Genomic DNA, 19,513 nt, shown 5'->3' with positions numbered 1-19,513 from the left:
GTAGGAATTTCCAGTGATGGATTCATTTAATTCCACTCAAAACTCCTCAGAAGATGCCTCCAAGAGGCAGCACCTAACTTACATTCAAAATGGGTGTGGAGAAGCAGAATTTGTACTACAAAAAAAGTGCAGGAAAATTACCCCTACCTACAACAAAAATGTCTAGCTACCTACTACTGACATTCACCAGAACCATCCTTATCAAAGCCTCCATACCATCCAACAGAGGTGCCACAATTGAGCCCAAACTTAGCAAATGTGGCTACTGGAGCAGAATGGTCAGAAGCTGAGCCCTTGTGAGGCCTTTAGACCTCAAGACAGTAAAACTATTCTTGGACTAAGTTGTGTGAAGCTGTGCAACAATCATTTTCCCATTCCACGTGCAGAGCATGACAAAACTGATTCTCATATAAATAGCCCGTAGTTGAAATTGTGGTTGATTGAAATCAAATACACAATCTGAGAAAAGAATGGAAGGGCTGCAAATGCTCAGCAGGTCAGGCAGCATCAGCGAGAAGGGAAACAGAACTGAAGTTTCATATTGAAACTTCAGCAGAAGTCGTGTGACTTGGTCAGTGTTTTCAGCATTATTTTTATTTGTACTGGGTTGAAGCCAACTTCCCAGAATCATGAAGGTGGCACTGTGGATGTGACAAGGTATTTTCCAGGAACAATATCACCACAATGGTCAGGTTCTTTGCCTATTAGAATAGTTTATTCATTTCACTTATAGGGAGATGTTGAAATATTGTTGTCTGACCTTTCAATTATTAGCCATTACCTGAAAATAAAATGCAAAGGAAGAGATATTAGGAACAATAAAATGAGGACGTACTCAAGATAGCAATTTGCGAGACCAAAGATCTCTGATTTTACCTATGCTGAGTTTGGATCATAAAACAGCTGAAGCTGGCAGCCCACATTGTTAAAAGCTGAACTCCCTGACTCTTCCTGTCCTTTCATTTCTCTCATTATCCATGCAAAAAGAACTAATGGGAATAAATTCATCAAAATCTAGATACTATAGACTAATATCTACCTTAGACCAATACCAGCTCTTCACAGTCACAATGCTGACACTGGAAACTTAGCAGAAATGACCATACAGAACCTCGGTTCTACTCTTTCATTAAATTCTTCATCATAATGCTCTGCATGATGGGGCGGCTCTCCAGATTTGTCCGGATGTGTAAGCCAGCTTCCTGGAATGGAGTGCTTTCATCAATGTGGCTTTCAGGATTCTGTTTCACATTAATTGAATTTTTCACCACTTGTTTCTTAGATCCTTCCCGAAGATGAGCTGGTGACTTTAAGAATGATCAAGATAATCTAGACAAACTATCGTTGTTGACTAGAATAAATCACCCATTCTGTTAATTACATAATATCTCTTTCACAATTTCACAAGTGGAAAATGGTGAAAACATCAGATCCCTTTAAAGAAATTAACTTGGGAGTTTAGACATTTAACAGAAATGTATAAGAAATACGTGACAATGAATTAAAATACATTCCATAGTGAATTCAACTTCACAAAAAGAAAACAAAATTGTTGGCCATGAAGGAATTAAAATATGGAAGACAACATCGAACTCGAGAGGATCAAAGGCAGTGGAAGAAGACAAACCAAATGTTTTTGTTCTTGCCATGCACTTGAAGGAATGGAGGCTGCCATTTTGTGAAGCTTCTCTGTAACTTCCATTTTGTGAACTGTTCAATGAACTGATTCTTGTTCTGGGATACCTTAATCAGATCAATTGAACATGGACAGAAGGAGATTCTGCTATTGGTTTGCTAAACCTGAGATCATTCTCAGAAAACCATGTATTGTGTACAATGCCATGTTTGCAGAATTCATCTTGTTATTTCCCAGCATCTGGAGGAACTGGTTGGCCTGGTCTGAAGCGGAGTCGAATAGAACAAAAGAAATCACCTAAGGTACAAAGTTGTGCAGCCCTTGGACTACATCCAATGTGAAGGTGACATAGGTTAATCAGATGACCCAAAGCCAACAAAAATGAAGTGCAAGTGAACTGATAAGGAATGTTTAAAAGTAAAGAGCTTCAAATGCAAAGGGGCAAGAACTCTGGAGGTTAACCATTGGAAGAAAAACCTCCCTCATGCTGGGGCCTGTAGAAGAAAGGCCAATAGGAGATCTCTATTTCAGTGTTATAAATTGGAAAAGTGGTCTAAGTGAGTATTGGTACAGATGGAATAGTAGAATTCATATTTTAAGTTGTCAGCCTGGGGGGGGGGGGGTCAACATCGTTACGTTGCAAGCTTTGATTAATTAAGGGTTGCGTAGTAAATTGCCGATTCTAGATCAGTAGAGAATAGTCAAAAAAATAACATTCTAAATGATAAGCAGTTCCTGTTTCATAGCTTTTCTTGTTAAGTATTTTCTGATTTCTTGGCACTATAGGAATGTACTTATCTGACTTATAGTTCTTAGAGGCATGAAACTGTTCTAATGGTTCTGCACTGTTAAGTATCCCTAAACATTGTTGTCAAGACCGCAGAGTTTGAAGATGCTTGGCAATAACTGGGTGCCAACATAAAATGTTAAAATATTTATTTAGGATGCACTTGTTCAATTTATCTCCTCTTTTATTCTTTGCCATTAATCAATGCAGCCCATAACATTTTCAGCGACTGAAAGTCGGTGCACGATCCTGGCCATAGTTGGCTGAAATAAAGTAATGTCCACAAATGTAAAACAAGGCAAACAACATAACTTTCGTCTCTGCGTTACTTACCGAATCCATCCAGGAGTTGAAAGCCGATACTCGGGTGAAGACAGTTGGTTTCTGAGGGGTGTTGCAGCCTCTACTTGACCCAAAGCTGACTACACCATAAACATACCACAATCCATTAGACCCTTGGCAGTTCAAAGGACCACCAGAATCTCCCTAAATTAAAAAAAAGTTAGTCAGTAGCAATATTAAGCATAATCGCCAAAATCATAGCCTGAATCAAAGCATGATAAGGCCATATAAATCCAATATAAGACAGTGTTCAAAGTTCAAAGTAAATTTATTATTAACATATGTGTATGTCACCATATACAACTGTGAGATGCATTTTCTTGTGGGCATACTCAATAAATCTATGGAATAATAACCATAACAGAATCAAAGACCATCCCCCATGGACATTCAACCAGAGTGCAGAAGGCAACAAACTGGACAAATACACATTAAAGAAAAATAATAAATAAATAGATAGATAAATAAATAAAGCAATAAATATCAAGAACATGAGATGAAGAGTCCTTGGAAGTGAGTCTATTGGTTGTGGGGACGTTTCAATGATGGTGCAAGTGATGTTGAGTGAAGTTATTCCCTTTATTTCAAGAGCCTGAGTAGAACCTGTTCTGGAACCTGGTGATGTGAGCCCCAAGACTTCTGTACCCTCTTCCTGATGGCAGCAGTGAGAAGGAAGCATGTCTGGGGTGTTGTGGGTCCCTGATGATGGATGCAGCTTTCCAGTGACAGCGTTTCATGTAGATGTGTTCAATGGCTTTACTCCATTATGGACAGGTGGTATCCACTACTTTTTGTAGAATTTTCCATTCGAGAGCATTGGTGTTTCCACACCAGGCTGTAATGCAGCCATTTGGTATACTCCCCACTGCACATCTATAGAAGTTTGTCAAAGTTTTAGAGGGCATACCAAATCTCTGCAAACTCCTTAGGAGGTAGATGTGCTGCTGTGATTTCTTCATAATTGCGCTTATGTGCTGTGCCCAGGACAGGTCCTCTGAAATAACAACACTGGGACATTTAAAGTTACTGACCCTCTTCACCTCTGGTCCTCCGATGAGAACAGGCTCATGGACCTCTGGTTTCCTTCTCCTGAAGTCAATAATCAGCTCCTTACTCTTGCTAACACTGAGTAAGAGGTTGTTGCTATGGCAGCCCTCAACCCAATTTTCAATCTCCCTTCTATATTTTGATTCATCACCACTTTTGATTTGGCCTGTGACAGTGGGGTCATCAGCAAACTTGAATATGACATTGGAGCTGTGCTTAGCCACACAATCATGAGTGCAAACTAGGTAGAGCAGGGGGCTAAGCACACAGCCTTGTGGTGCACCTGTGCTGATAGAGATTGTGGAGGAGATCCCAACAGACTGGGGTCTGCAAGTGACACAATCAAGACTCCAATGCACAAGGAGCTATTGAGGCCAATGCCTTGAAGCTTATTGATTAGCTTTGAGGGGATGATGGTATTCAGCTGAGCTGTAGTCAATAAAGAGCCATTGATGAAAGTGTGCTTTTTTTAAAATCAAAAAGCAACATGTTGATTTTCATGAGATCCAAAATAGCATGGATGCTTCCCAGTTATGAAAAAAATGGCAACTCTGGATGACTAATAAAGAACCATCAGCAGTGTTAGTGGATCTCCTCACCTCACTGGCTTGTGCCTCAGGTGAATGTATCTTTCTCATCACAGATACATTAACAGCGTCAATGCAATATTTGTCAATTGGGTACCATTGAGGTGTAGTCACTCATGACGTGCAAGAAACGTGGGAGCCAAATAGGGAACACAATCCCATAAATATCGGATTATTTATTATAATCAATTTATACCGATAAAAATAAGCCAAGGCACCAGATGAACTCCCTGCACATGGAATCAAAGAGTTATGTAGCACAGAAATTGGCCCACCGGACAACTATGATCACTAAATGCCATTCACGAGCTCGTACTCCATGGCCTTCTATACCTTGTCAATTCAATTTCTTTAATATCGCTTTAGGGGCACATTTTGTGCCCAAGTCCTAGTGGTAATGGGGCCTGTGTTTAATAACTATTCCAAAAGACGCAGTAGCATGGCTTTAATACTCAAGTCACCTGTTTTGATTGTGATTGAGCCCACAATCTGTTCATTCAAAAGGTAAAAAGTACTCTCCACAAACTGAAACCGCAGCACGAGAAGACAAGAATAGGAGCAGGGGTAAACTGTCTAGCATATCAATCATGCCCCATATTTAGAATGATTCTGGCTGACCAGCTGCACGCCTCATCTCCTCGCCTTCTCTTTCCCATTCTTTGAGAAATATTCCTATCACCTCCTTGAATGAATCTCTGGGTTGTATACAGTGACATATATGTACTTTGATAATAAATTTATTTTGAACTTTGAACTTTAAATACTCCAGTGATCAAACCTCTACAACCCTCCAGGGTGGAATTCCAGAGATTCACCACCCACTGTGGGAAGGAGTTTTTATGCACCTCAGGTTTAGATAACCACCCCCTTGTTTTGAAACTATGTCTTCTCTTTCAAGATTCTCCTATTAGTTAAAACCACTCATCATGTTCCCTGCAGATACCCCTTTAGGGCCTTCCACACTTCAATAAGAATACAGATCTAAAATTTAAAAATTTAAAAATGATCAGTTTCCCGGATCTGCTTGTCACATCCTCTGAAACACAAAGTATTTAAAGTAGAAGTGTGCAGAAATGACATACGTTACATCCAGACTTCTCATATCCTCCGGCGCAAACCATGGTGGTCCTCACGCTGCTCCCCCACCAGTCTCTCTGCTCGCATGTCTGATGATCAACCACTGGCAGTAGTGCTTGTTGCAACTTTGCTGGGAGTGGGCCACCAGCTGTGAAAGCAGATATGAGCAAGCATGCATTCAAAGGAAGAAACAGAATATGTAAGAAATAGCAATTCTCACAGCCCTCTGGTTAGACTTTACAGGTATTTCATAAGGCGGGAGTAATATTTTTCTTCACAAAAGGTAGGTTACTTCAATTTCAGAATATTATCCTACGCTTATACCAGGGGTGTCAAACTCATTTTAGGTCACGGGCCGGATTGAGCAAAATGCAGCTTCATGCGGGCCAGATCAGTCGGACGCGTGCGAACGCAGCTTTTGTTGCCTCCGTTTTTTCAGCCTGCTCTCATGTGTCTCGGTCTCTGCTATAACTACAAAGTGTTTCACTTTACAAATTCCGTTTCTTATGAAGAAGACTGCCGAGCAAGACTGCTGAATAAACACTAAAAACTCTGAAAACCTGGTACCTTTTATAAACTCAGCATTAGCCATATCATACGCCATAGGCGCTTCGATTACTGGGGCCAGCTTTAATAGTAATTAGATATTATCTCGTGGGCCAAAGATAATTCCACTGCGGGCCGGATTTGGCCCGCAGGCCTTGAGTTTGACATATATGACTTATACCAATGGTTCCCTTAATTTAACGTTCAGCGATAATAATGAATTAGGTTTAATATAAACTAATATAAACTGGCATCTTGCCCTCTGACCTCTCCTGAAATCAATTGACTTTTGAAGACATAGTGTAGTGGGCTCATTCCAGTACATCACAGGTACATTCATCACCCACTATCAGTAGGTGATGCCACAGGAGGTGCTACCTCAAGAAGGTAATATTCATCACCAAAGATCACCACAATCAAGGGCCATGCCACCTTCTTGCAGTTAACATTGGGCAGGAAGTACACACTACCATGTTCAAACACAGCTATTTCCCTTCAACCATTTCCTTCTAACCAGCCCAACCCTAATCACTACAGTTTAGCAAAGCTACGACTATTTTGATCACTTTTCACTTTTTTTTGTTCAAATTGTTTTTCTTGTAAAATTGTAAAATTCTTGTAAAATTTATATTTAATGTAATTTTTTTCTTGTGATTTTACGTCCCTGTGATGCTGCATTAAGATGTTGATTCCACCTGTGCATACATGCATCTAACTATAAGCTTGACTTTTTGAAAATGTATGTAGTAGATTAAACTTGTAGAATGTCTTCACTGGAGGTTAATCTATTAGCCTTAGTACTGAACTGAATAAGAACAATCAGTGAATAACATTCAAGCCCTTAATTCCTTTGACAGTGTGAGTTTTAGCTGGTCTTTAAAGGGAGCAGTTGCTGATTTGGTGGGTTACAGACATTGGGAATAGGTCTACCCTGGAGTAAGCATCTTCTCAGTGAGATGTCGACAACTCTGTTGATTTCAGGCAAAGTCCAGGGCTATCTGGCAGAAGACAGCAATGCTGAAAGACTACAAATGAATAGGAAAGACAAAAATTGGAATAGAATAGCCCTCAGGAAAGTGCAGCAACATCAAATATTGCAGTAACTGTCATAAGGTGGGCATTGGGAACAGACCCAAAAGCAAGACACAGACACTAAAGTACTAGGGAAAGGACCAGGTGTGTCAGAAAGCAAGGGAAGTTGGGGGAGAAACAACGCTGGATAAGACTAGGATACAGGGCTTGGGCTAGGACTAGACTAGGAAAGTGGGACCTGGACAGGGAACTAGGAACCAGGAACCTGGATGAGGACTCCGAGCCAGAGACTGGACAGGGACCCAGAACCTGGGTCTTGACTCAGGCTTGGACTCCAGATCCGGGTGAGGACTGGACGTGGCAAGGCAACAGTACTGGACACAGGACTCCAGGGCTGGACGAGGACATGAAGCTCAGACTTGGTCTTGGTCGAGGGAGAGCAAAGCAGAGGCAGGGAGAGGCGTAGCTGGACACAGACACTGGCCCTGGATGAGACCAGGACTCAGGACTTGAGCACAGACTGGAAACCTCCTCAGAGCCTTGGACTTGAACACAGGAACACAGAACCAGGACCCCTTCTTGGGACCAGGACATAAGGCCAGAACTCATACACAGGGACACAGAAAGACAGTTCCAAGCTCAACAATAGATAGTTCCTTCTGTTGGCGTGGCAAGGCTCCAGTCTCACTCCAGCAGCTGAACTTGACAACAATACAGGCAAGGACACAGGCAAGGTTGCAGGTAAGAAGGAGAAGGGAAGGAAACAGTCCAGCCTCAGGGTAACAGCAAAGACAGCCTGTCTTACCCCACAGAGAGAAGGACAGATCCAACCACAGGGTAACAGCAAAGATGGCCTGACTTACCCCACAGAGGCAAGGACAAGAAACTGACAAGACAAACCAGCACCTACACGCAAATCCAGGGCCACTTATATTCCCAGCTCCAAGACGAGAATCAGGTGCCTATGATTAAGCCCAAATGAAACAAGGGACGGAGTCTGGAGTCCATGGACCGGACCGTGAACCGGAATGCAGACTTTATGGACTGGACCATGACAGTGACAACTATGGCACAGAAGTGGGAGTCTTTTAGATCCAATCGGCTATCATCGTTCACAAGTAAATCAATACAACTGCCAAAGGAAAGATGGATGATTTTGGCGGAAGGAACTCTTCCTACCAGAAAAGGACCATGAACTGAAGCATGGACTACTTACAGTAAAGTCTTCCCCATCCTGTCACGTAACAGGGATAGTTATTCCCAAATATGTAACCAGCTGGAGGAATGCAGGCTGTCTTGACTTTGTCATTCAGTATGGCAGGCTTTGTAAGTTTGATCAGAGCAATGTCATTCCTAAAGGAATAATGTTTCAGAAAGCAGGCAGGTAACAAACATTAGTTTATCATCTGTACGCATGATTTAAAGTGAACTTCAATGTTGGCTGCTCAGTGAAATTGGTGGATACAACAGTCCATCACAGGCAAAGCCCTCCCCACCATTGAGCGTATGTCCACGGTCTGCTGCCACAAGTAAGCAGCACCCATCAGTAAGGACCCCACCTTCCAGGCCATGTTCTCTTCCCGTTCCTACCGCTGGGCGGGAGGTACAGGAGCATTAGGTCCCACACCACCATGTTCAGGAACAGGTCTTACCCTGTTACCATCAGACGCTTGAACGAGCGTGGATAACTTCACTCAGCACAGCTTTGAACTGATTCCACAGCCCACAGACTCACTTTCCAGAATGTTTGTTAGTCTTTGATTATGTGTAATTTTTCATAAATTCTGTTGTATTTCTTTATTTTTCTGTAAATGAATCTCAATGTTGTAACATATACGTACTTTGATAATAAATATATTTTGACTGCTATATAAGAACATAAGAAATAGGAGCAGGAGTCGGCCATCTGGCCCATCAAGCCTGCTCCACCATTCAATAAGATCATGGCTGATTTGGCCATGGACTTATCTCCACCTACCTGCCTTTTCCCCATAGCCCTTAATTCCCCTACTATGCAAAAATCTATCCAACCTTGTCTTAAATATACTTACTGAGGCAACCTCCACTACTTCATTGGGCAGAGAATTCCACAGATTCTCCACTCTCTGGGAAAAGCAGTTCCTCCTCATCTCCGTCCTAAATGTACTCCCCGAATCTTGAGGCTATGTCCCTTAGTTCCAGTCTCACCTACCAGTGGAAACAACTTTCCTGCCTCTATCTTTTCCATCCCTTTCATAATTTTATATGTTTTTATAAGATCCCCTCTCATTCTTCTGAATTCCAGTGAGTGCAGTCCCAGGTGACTCAATCTCTCCTCATAGTCTAACCCCCTCATCTCTGGAATCAACCTGGTGAACCTCCTCTGCACCGCCTCCAAAACCAGTATATCCTCCTTCAAGTAAGGAGACCAGAAATGCACACAGTACTCCAGGTGTGGCCTCACCAGTACGCTGTACAGTTGCAGCACAACCTCCCTGCTCTTAAATTCAATCCCTCTATCAATGAAGGCCAATATTCCATTTGCCTTCTTGATAGCCTGCTGCACCCGCAAACCATGGTTGCATGACTCACTTAATGTATCTCTAAGCATGGAACATGCTTCTTTCTTTGTGCTTCTTCAATGACCTGATTGATCAGCAGTTATATGTTCAAGGAACACATACAGATGCTGCTTGGCCTGCTGAGTTCCTCCAGCAACTTGTGTGTGTTACTTGGATTTTCAGTATCTGCAGATTTTCTCTCGTTAGTTACATGTTCAGTCTGCTTCTCAAATAATGCAGCATTTTCCACATCCAGTCTGTAATCTTCAATTTTGTTTCAACGTCTAAATAATATACAGTCTTGTAAGTAAGCCTCTGTCTCTTTGTGTCCCACTGCACTCTGAAGGCATTACCTGTCTGGCAATGAGGATATTAGTTCACTTCAGATTTGTTAAAGGACATTTTTGATCCCAAACTCTCAAGTTTGGACCAAATTTGGGGAATGAAAACAAAATACTTGAGTGTCAAAAACACAATACTCCTGGCAGAAATCTGGCCAGGTACATAAACGTACAAATCTTGCACTGCGAAAGGTCAGTGTCTTTTTTAAAGCTGTTGCACTGAACATGGAGATCACTTTGATCTGAAGCCATTGGAAATAACTAAACCGTGTACTTTGATAAATTTATTTTCAAAGTATGTATATGTTACCATATACTAAAAGTTTGGGAGAAGAGTCGAGGCAGGCGAAACATTATTTAAGAACTTGCATTGCAATTTTAGCAAATTTATGCGGAAGGAAATAAGAAATAGGAGCAGGAGTGTGCTTTGCTGCTGTTCCAGCTAGTTTATCAAGTTCATGGCTTGTCCTCTGCCTCAGCACCATTTTCCAGGGCTAGTGACCCTGCAGGTTTGTGTACGTGTATGTCCTTTTCAACATCAACGCTGTTTGATCTCTCACCAATTAACAACTATTCTGCATTTCTGTTTAGCGAACCAAGTCAGTGGCTTGGTTCTGTAACCATTTCATATACGATCTGCAATGCTGAGTTTATGTAGTCTCAACAAATAAACAGCGTGCTGCCACTCTGGAAATATGTTCCATGTGCCTCAGCGCAAATTGAAACCGGTATGTGATGGACCAGAGGCTTATGAGTCAGCCAATCATGAATCAGTGTGAGTTAGGAATGGGAACTCACCATTCCAGGATCTGGTGGACTCGATCTCATAAAGTTCCCAAACTCCCCGGGCAGAGTTAATTCCTTGGCCTCCACTCCCAATTAGAGTACCTTCGATTTGTGCAAGTGTTAAAACTGCAAGTCACTTTGGCAATTAATGCAGCCAGAAAGAAAGGACAATTTTAGCATCTTACCCACAGGACAGGCAGCTGGGGTTCCATTGAGGGTGAACAAAGATCTGTGCTGTGTAAATAATCTCCTCTGAACCTTCTTCTATATCTCTGTCGTACTCACCAAGCACCACTCGATAAGCACGGCCTGAACTGTGGAGATGATGAATTATTAATACCGTGTAAGGAACCTTGCATTACAGATAAAAGTGTCTTTCTGATCTTTGACATACAGTAGAACATCATAAATATAATCAGTTGGGAAAACTGAGCCAATCAGTCAGTTATGTATCTGTGCAAAGAGAAACAGCATTAACTTTCCAGGATTCTTCATCTCAAACCCGAAATATTAATTCTGTTTCTCTTTCCATAGATACTGCTTGACTCACTCTGTTTCCACTGTTTTCTGTTTTTATCCTAAACTTCCAACATCTGCAGTTCATTTGAATTTCACAACATTTATGAAGTTGGGGATAGCAGATTTCAAATAAGCCAATTTACATTATGAAGTTCTGAAGACACAAGTCACTGCACAGAAGTGTGGAAAGAGCTATCCTCAAGATTAGAAATCTATATTGCTCATTAAGTTACCAACACTGAACAAATCTGTATTTTGTTTTACATCCTTTTCAATGGAGGAATTAATCTAGGCACAGTAGAGTACTAGGTAAATGAAATAAGCTGCTAGAACAGCAACATTTGGGTGATACGGTGGCATAGTTACACAGCCTCAGCCCCAAACCTTCAACGACCCAAATTCACATCTAACTTTCAATGTTGTAAGTGTCGAGTATGTACGTTCTCCCTGTGACGACATGGGTTTGCTCAAATTCAAGGTTCAAGATTGTTTATTGTCAGTATTCAGGTGTAAAGGAGAACAAAATGATTGCTACCCTGAATTTGATGCAGCATAAAAATCACAATGTGCGTAAAGAAAGGGTAAGACGAGTGAACACACACTAGTCCTCATCAAGGGATCAGAAATGGAAAGGACGAGCAACTTCAAGTTCCTGGTTGTCAACATCTCTAAAGATCTATCCTGGGCCCAACATATCGATGCAGTTACAAAGAAGGCATGGCAGTGGCTATATCCCATTAGAAGTTTGAAGAGGTTTGGTACATCACCAAAGGCACTTGCAAATTTCTACAGATGTACGATGGAGAGCATTCTAACTGTTATGGTGGGGGGGGGGGCACTGCAGAGAATCAAAATAAGCTGCAGAAAGTTGTAAACTCACTCATCTCCATCATGGGCACTAGCTTCCCCAGGACCTCTTCAAGGAGTGATGCCTCAAAATGGAGGCATTCATCATTGTAGACACCCACCACCCAGGACATGCACTTTTCTCATTGTTACCATCAGGAAGGAGACACAGAGGCCTTAAGGCACACCCTCAATGATTGAGGAACAGCTTCTCCATCTTTGCCACCTAAGTTTTGAATGGACAGAAACCCATGAGCACTACCACATTACTTTTCTTTTTCTCTTTTCACACTACTTGTTTAATTTAACCTTTTTAATATATATATACTTCTTACTGCAGTTTACAGTTTTTATTATTGTGAATTGCAACGTACTGCTGCCAGGGAACAACAGATTTCACAACATATGGCAGTGATATTAAACCAGATTCTGAGGAGAACAATAAAAAAATCCAAAAAACACAATAAATATATTTACAAAAGCAATCCTATAAAACACAATGTACAAGTAATATACACATTCTGATTGATGCTCTGGTTTCCTCCCACCCCAGAAATGTGTGGGATGGTGAGTTATTAGGACACAGCAGATAGCTCCAAGTGTATCAGTGAGTGGTAGGATGTTGGCGATGTTGATGGGAGTTTGTAGAGGATAAAATGGATTAGTGTTTTCTTAACGGTCAGGGTAATCTTGATAGGCGGAAGGATGGTTTCATGCTGTATGCCTACGACTTTATGCAAAGTCTCTATTGGGAGCAATGTTTCTTTCTTGCAGAATAAAGACTTACTGGATGCAATGGCCTGCTGTTACTACCCAGTTACTGTCAATGAGGCTTCCGCCACAGTTGTGGGAATAGTATCCCCCTCGATCCACTTGCAAGGAAACCTAGCAACAAACCAGAGAACGTTATCCTAAAAAGAGAGAAACAGAGAGACAGAGAGAGCAAGGAAAAATGGCATACTGATCGATACAAAAGCAAAATATGTCAAATACTGGAAATATGGAATATAAACAGTGTGCTACTCCTTCGGACTAATGAACAGCACCTCCTCTTTCGATTAGGCCCATGATAGTCTTCAGCCACAGTAGTGAGTTCAATCATTTCAGACAATGATTTGTAAATCCAATTAGCACATAAGAAGCAGATATGTGACAGACTTCATGGTTCTTTGAGCTGGTTTTGCTACTCATGCACGTTGTGGCTGATCCTGTGTCTCAAACATATTCTCCTGTTTCATCACAAATCTTTTCTGCCTCCTAAGTTCTCGCAGACTCAGCCTTGAGGTATACTATGTTCGGATACCTGCTTTGGAATTTCACTGTTATATGCAACCGCATGTCAACTTCACAAACACCAATTATTTCCAACTACTTTGTCCTTTATGTTCTATGCATCTGCCATCAGAGATCTCCACCATCTCTTCTCACTGTTGCCATCAGGTAGAAGGTACAAGAGCCTTGGGACTGGCACCACCAGGTTTAAGAACAGTTACTACCCCAGGTTCTTGAATAAAAGGGGACAACCACACGCACTTGCCCCATTATTGAAATGTTCCTACAACCATTGATGTCACTTTAAGGACTCCTTATCTTTTTATCACATGTTATTGTTACTTATTGCTATTTCAAGTCAAGTCAAGTCACTTTTATTGTCATTTTGACCATAACTGCTGGTACAGTGCATAGTAAAAATGAGACAACGTTTTTCAGGACCATGGTGTTACATGACACAGTACAAAAAACTAGACCGAACTACGTAATAAAAAAAAACAACACAGAGAAAGCTACACTAGACTACAGACCTACACAGGACTGCAAAAAGTGCACAAAAACAGTGCAGGCATTACAATAAATAATAAACAGGACAGTAGGGCAAGGTGTCAGTCCAGGCTCTGGGTATTGAGGAGTCTGATAGCTTGGGGGAAGAAACTGTTACATAGTCTGCATTTTTGCATTTGCATTTGCAAAGTTTGTTGTCTTCTGCACTTTGGTTGATCTTTCACTGATCCTGTTATAGTTACTATTCTATAGATTTACTGATTATGCCAACAAGAAAATAATTGTCAGTGTGGTATATGGTGACATATATATACTTCGGTAATAAATATAATCTTTGATCATGATTATAATTTACCCCAACCCTAATACATCTACTTTTATATGACAAACATTTATGTGGTACGTTATCAATTTCTTTTTGAAAATCTTTATCCACTCTGCTATAGTTATAGCCTCAAATTGACTGTATTAGATTTGTCCAAAATGCTTCTCCGTTTATTCATATTATGTGTCTTTGATTGCAGTGTTAACATGTCCATATCCAGTTAACTAGTTCACCACTTTGCCTATCCACCTTTGGGAAATGTTACCTTCCAAGTAGCAAGGACACTTTCAGAATCGGCGTTTTTTTTGTTAGAGATCATCACGAACTCAAGTTCAAGTTTAAGCTGATTCTCAGGGGCCTACATATGCAGGGTATAAATAAGCCCTTTGCAACAGCAGTAGCACAGTATATTAAATAGAAATAGGCATCTGTTAGTCTTGTGAGACCATGGATTTGCACCTTGGAAGGTTTCCAGGGTGCAGGCCTGGGCAGGGTTGTATGGGAGACCGGCAGTTGCCCAAGCTGCAGGCCTTCCCCTCTCCACGCCACCGATGTTGTCCAAGGGAAGGGCACTAGGTCCCATGCAGCTTGGCACCGGTGTCGTCGCAGAGCAATGTGTTGTTAAGTGCCTTGCTCAAGGACACAACACGTTTCCTCAGCTCAGGCCCGAACCAAGTGACCTTCAGATCACTAGACCAATGCCTTATCCACTACGCCATGCACCAACACAGCACAGTATATTACAAGCATGTCAAGCATAAGATCCATTCCAAGTTCAAAGTCAATTTATTATTTATTATCAAAGTACATACATGTCACCATCTACAACACTGCAAATTATTTTCTTGTGGGCATACTCAATAAAGCCACAGTAGAATAATAACCATAATAGAATCAATGAAAGGCCACACCAACTTGGATGTTCAGCCAGAGTGCAAAAGACAATAAACAGTGCAATTACAAAAAGAAAGAAATAATAATAATATTAATAATACTGTACATTTAAATTAATGTAAATCATGCATAGCTTACACAACATGGAGTCTTTAGACTCCTGAAGCCTGCCTGGTGGCAGCAAAGAGAAGAGGGCATTGCCCGGATGGTAGGGGACCTTAATGAGAGATCCATCTTTCATTCATCTTTCAACCAATGTGTATGCGGCCAACTGAGATAGACCTCAAGGTGAAGGCTCTCTATCAGGTCCACATTTTAATTTCTCCAGCAGTTTCTCTTTAGTGATTTTAATTATCTTAAGTACTTCAGCACCACTTTTGATTCCCCTTCAGTTCTGCTATAACTTCCACAGTGAAGTTATTTACCATCTTTGTCATATTACTGCAAAATTCATACATTTTATATATTTCTTATTAATACAATATTTACAAAACTTATCCTTTCTTTTCTATTTTTCCATATATTTGGTTAATCACTGCTATCTTCTATAAACCCTGGCTTATGATTTCTTTGGGCAATGTTATAAACCTTTTCCCCTCAGTCTCTTATTATCTTTAGACCCTTTATTTACTGTCGATTAATCATGGTTTTTATTTCTCAGCGAAATGTACAGAGTAATTATTGCTTTTTTCTACAAATGTTTGTCATTCTAACTAATGCACACTTCATACTTATATAAGTGGCTTTTTAATCACAGGATTCTGACTGAATAATATTCCCCTTGAAAATTTCCTTTGAACAGCATTTTTCTGTTATTCTATAGCCAATCTTTTTTTGCCATCATCATTTTAAATGTCCTGCAATTAAAACCTTTCCTTGTTATAATTTCTCTTATTCCCATTTACACAGCTTCCAAAAATTTGTTTCATCACTTTCTCTATTTCTGATAAAAGCTGTTAGTATTAACACCTTTTCTCTTTCTGATGATTCTATTTAAATAGGCGAGTATTTCCAACATTTTCTGTTTCTCCAGCACAGCAATAGATGTCAGTCACTAGGATGCGTATATTTATTTATTTAGTGATACAGTGTGGAGTAGGCCCTTCTGTCCCTTCAAGCCGTGCTGTCCCAGCATCCCCAACAAACCCAATTAACCCTAACCTAATCATGGAGCAATATACAATGACCAATTAACTTCTCCAGTACGTCTTTGGACTGTTGGAGAAAACCCACGCACTCCACGGGGAGGACGTACAGAGCTTCCTTTCAGAACAGCACCAGAATTGAACTCTGACCTCCGGAATGCCCCAAGATGTAATAGCGTTATGCTACTGTGGCGCTCATACTGAATGTGTCCTCTTTTCTCACTTTTAACAGCAGGCACAACTGGGGACCGAGTTCCAAGCAACACATCTGTTCACTTCTGGCTGTCTCTTCTTTTATTTCCATTTTCAAGCTAAAATGTAATTTCAAGCAAATCCCACTTCCTAGCACTTGATCCATACCCCCATAAACCCTTGTTGTCTATATACTTGTCCACATACTTCTTAAATGTATCTAATGCCTAATTGTGTGGACATTAACAATTGCACTTAAATAACACTTTTGAGGCCGTTGCATATCCTTTCCTGGAATCACTAATAAATTAGCCTTGCGCTACAATCAGTGGCCACTTTATTAGGCGAGCATGTTCGTGGTCTTCTGCTGCTGAAGCCCAACCGCTTCAAGGTTTGACAAATTGTGCATTCAGAGATGCTCTGCACACCACTTTTGTAATACATAGTCATCTGCGTTACTGTCACCTTCCTGTCAGATTGAAGCGGTCTGGTCACTCCTCTGACCTCTCTCATCATCAGCACCTTTTTGCCCACAGAACTGCCCCTCTCTGGATGGTTCTTTTGTTTCTCCCACCATTCTCTGTAAACTTTGGAGAATGTTGTGCAAGAAAATCTCAGGAGATCAGCAGCTTCTGAGTTACTCGAACTGGCGCCAATAATCATTTCACGGTCAAAGTCACTTAGATCGCATTTCTTCCCTTTTCTTATGTTTGGCCTGAACAGCAGCTGAACCTCTTGACTGTGCCTGCGTGCTTTAAGCATTGAGTTGCTGCCACATGATTGGCTGATATTTGCATTAATGAGCAGGTGTACAGGTGTGTCTAATGAAGTGTCCACTGAGTGAGTAACCTAACTGTTGCACATCAGAAAAAAAAAAGTTTTCTAGGAAAATGACAACCATCGATGATTCTCATTCCTGTTCTGAGTCAGGGCAAGTAAGGGCAGTTGGGATCCTTAGACTGTTGTTCCAGGTGAGTTCAGATGGTCCAACTGAGAACCTCTCTGTGTGACCATAGACCGGGTAATAAGGGTGGATTCTAACACATACAAACAAGCTGGATGAACTCAGCAGGTCAGGCAGCATCTGTTGAAATGAGCAGCCAACGTTTCGGGCTGAGACCCTTCGTCAGGACTGAGGTGGAATTTACCCTTGCCGTCTTGCACAGAATTCATTATGTAGTTACATGCATGCATTCATTCCAGTTCATAAGCTTGGGATTAGTACAGCTGAGTACTTAATGGTCGACATGTCCATGGTTATAGTCTCTATGCTGTATAACTCTATGGCTTTGATAGGCAATGTACAGCCAATGCTACTTCATGCATTTAGCGTGCGGCTGAAGATAAGCTCATATATCTACTGGCAGGCCCTAAGCAACGTGAAGGTTATTCTTATATTTTTCTATTTATAATGCTTTCCTCATTAACTCACCTGCCAGGGCCAGCTGTATGGTCTTGCATCGACCCCATTGACTACCCTGGTGTATGCTGGATAGCTGGGAGTTCCGCAGGCATTGGCTGAAAAGACAGATGTTTTTCCTGTTAATATCTGGCACAGTGAACTGCATTTCTATTTGAACAGTAGTGACCGGACCTTAAGAATTATTCAAGACACTTAAAGTAGCTCCATAATTTCATTGAAAATATTCCTAAGAGGAAAGGACACTTATGTAGGGGGAGGGAGATTAACTTCTAATGCTAACAAATTCAGTTAGCATAAAAGAATGATCAGCTTGAGGCAAGCTGAATATAGTTTATCCTTGAAAGCTTCATAATATTTTGCCACCTTACCATCGATGTTGAGAGAATCCTGAGTAAAGAACCAGTAAAATAGAACAAAAACTCCAGGATATACACTTTAATCACCCCACATTTCGCAGAATCACAGAGTTACTGCGAACAGAAATAGGTGCTATCATTCAAACAAATGCACACCAACCATCAAGCGCCCGTATACACTAGCTCCATTTTATACTCCCCACTTCCCCTAGAGCAGGGGTTCCCAGTCTGGGGTCCACCGAGCCCTCAGTTAATGACAGGAGGCCAGAGATTAAATAAAGGTTGGGAAACCCCCCTGCCCTAGAGCGTACCACTCAGCTGTATGTGAGGGGCAAGTTACAATGGGCAAGAAACCGATGAACCTGGAACACTTCATGATGTGGGTCACAACCGATGCGTTTGACGGAAAACCACGCAGCGAAGGTATAAAACCAAAACGAATAGCACTGGAGACCAGGACCAAAGACAGGTTAGTGCTGGGAGGCTGGTTGTGTCAATTCATTATATTGAACGTCATTTCTCACAACTCACTCGAGAGGATCTAACCGAATATTAACTGATTCCAGAGCAATGACTTAACAACCAGAACTAGAAAAAAATTCCTTTAATGATCCAGCTCAAAGGAATAATTATTCTACTTCTGGTTGTTAACTTGGCTGTGGTAACAAATACAGGAATATCTGGAGCTCTTGTGGTATTGGTCATTTCCACACTAGCTATTTCATTGTCTCACTCCAATGCCAAATGGAACAATGGGAAGGGTCCAGGATTGTGACTAAGAGGAGATTCTGCTTCCTATTTAACACTGAATTAGATAGAATGATTATGTTCAGATGATATACAAATTTAAGCATCAGTTAACTTACCGCCGGCCACAAGCAGGAGGACAAGGAGGGCTTTCATTATCGTTGTTAGTTACAGGCAACATATGAACAGAAGGTATTTATATCAACCCTGGCAATTCAAGGTCAATCATTACTTTCCTGGACTATTAAAACAAACTTAACTCTGAAGTGATGCATTTAATCATACTAACAGTTGACACCTGTTACTTCAGATTTCCACCAAGGTTGTGTCATTTTGTTTACTGTATAAAACTCTGAACAAGATGCTTTCTTTCACTGAGGTATGAAGGATGAACCAAACTATGGAAAGAATACCTGTCCTTTCTTGTTCATATCGCTCTAATAATTGCCTTTAACTCTGAAGTTTAAAACATGTTAAAGACAGTCATGGTCTTTGTTTGTTAAAACTAATTTGAAATTGTAGTGAGGATAGTTATTGTTCTTTTAATTCCAGACCTCTACTTTCTC

General features: G+C 41.0%; 1 protein-coding gene across 1 annotated transcript; it reads right to left on the bottom strand.

The window, feature by feature from the left end:
* Positions 1–693: 693 nt before the first annotated feature.
* On the bottom strand, positions 694–19,189 carry LOC140718242 (proproteinase E-like). The gene is made up of 8 exons (XM_073031738.1): positions 19,067–19,189; positions 17,854–17,939; positions 12,874–12,971; positions 10,907–11,035; positions 8,271–8,407; positions 5,482–5,624; positions 2,757–2,909; positions 694–781 (listed from the first exon to the last, which is right to left on the bottom strand). The coding sequence occupies exons 1-8, from the start codon at positions 19,101–19,103 to the stop codon at positions 764–766; spliced, it is 801 nt and encodes a 266-aa protein (XP_072887839.1). The 5' UTR covers positions 19,104–19,189; the 3' UTR covers positions 694–763.
* Positions 19,190–19,513: the final 324 nt, after the last annotated feature.

The sequence above is a fragment of the Hemitrygon akajei genome, chromosome 29 (assembly GCF_048418815.1).
Source record: "Hemitrygon akajei chromosome 29, sHemAka1.3, whole genome shotgun sequence".
NCBI classification, from domain to species: Eukaryota; Metazoa; Chordata; class Chondrichthyes; order Myliobatiformes; family Dasyatidae; genus Hemitrygon; species Hemitrygon akajei.
The sequence above is the reverse complement of the archived record's forward strand: the minus strand, read 5'-3'. Positions and strand labels throughout refer to the sequence as shown.

What these genes read in the sequence shown, in the direction of transcription:
- LOC140718242 (XM_073031738.1), bottom strand. Translation starts at nt 19,103, where the DNA reads ATGAAAGCCCTCCTTGTCCTCCTGCTTGTGGCCGGCG. An exon ending in CCTCCTGCTTGTGGCCGGCG is followed by an intron (nt 17,940 to 19,066) that starts GTAAGTTAACTG and finishes CTGTCTTTTCAG; the next exon opens with CCAATGCCTGCGGAACTCCC. An exon ending in ATGAGAAGTCTGGATGTAAC is followed by an intron (nt 2,910 to 5,481) that starts GTATGTCATTTC and finishes TTTTTAATTTAG; the next exon opens with GGAGATTCTGGTGGTCCTTT.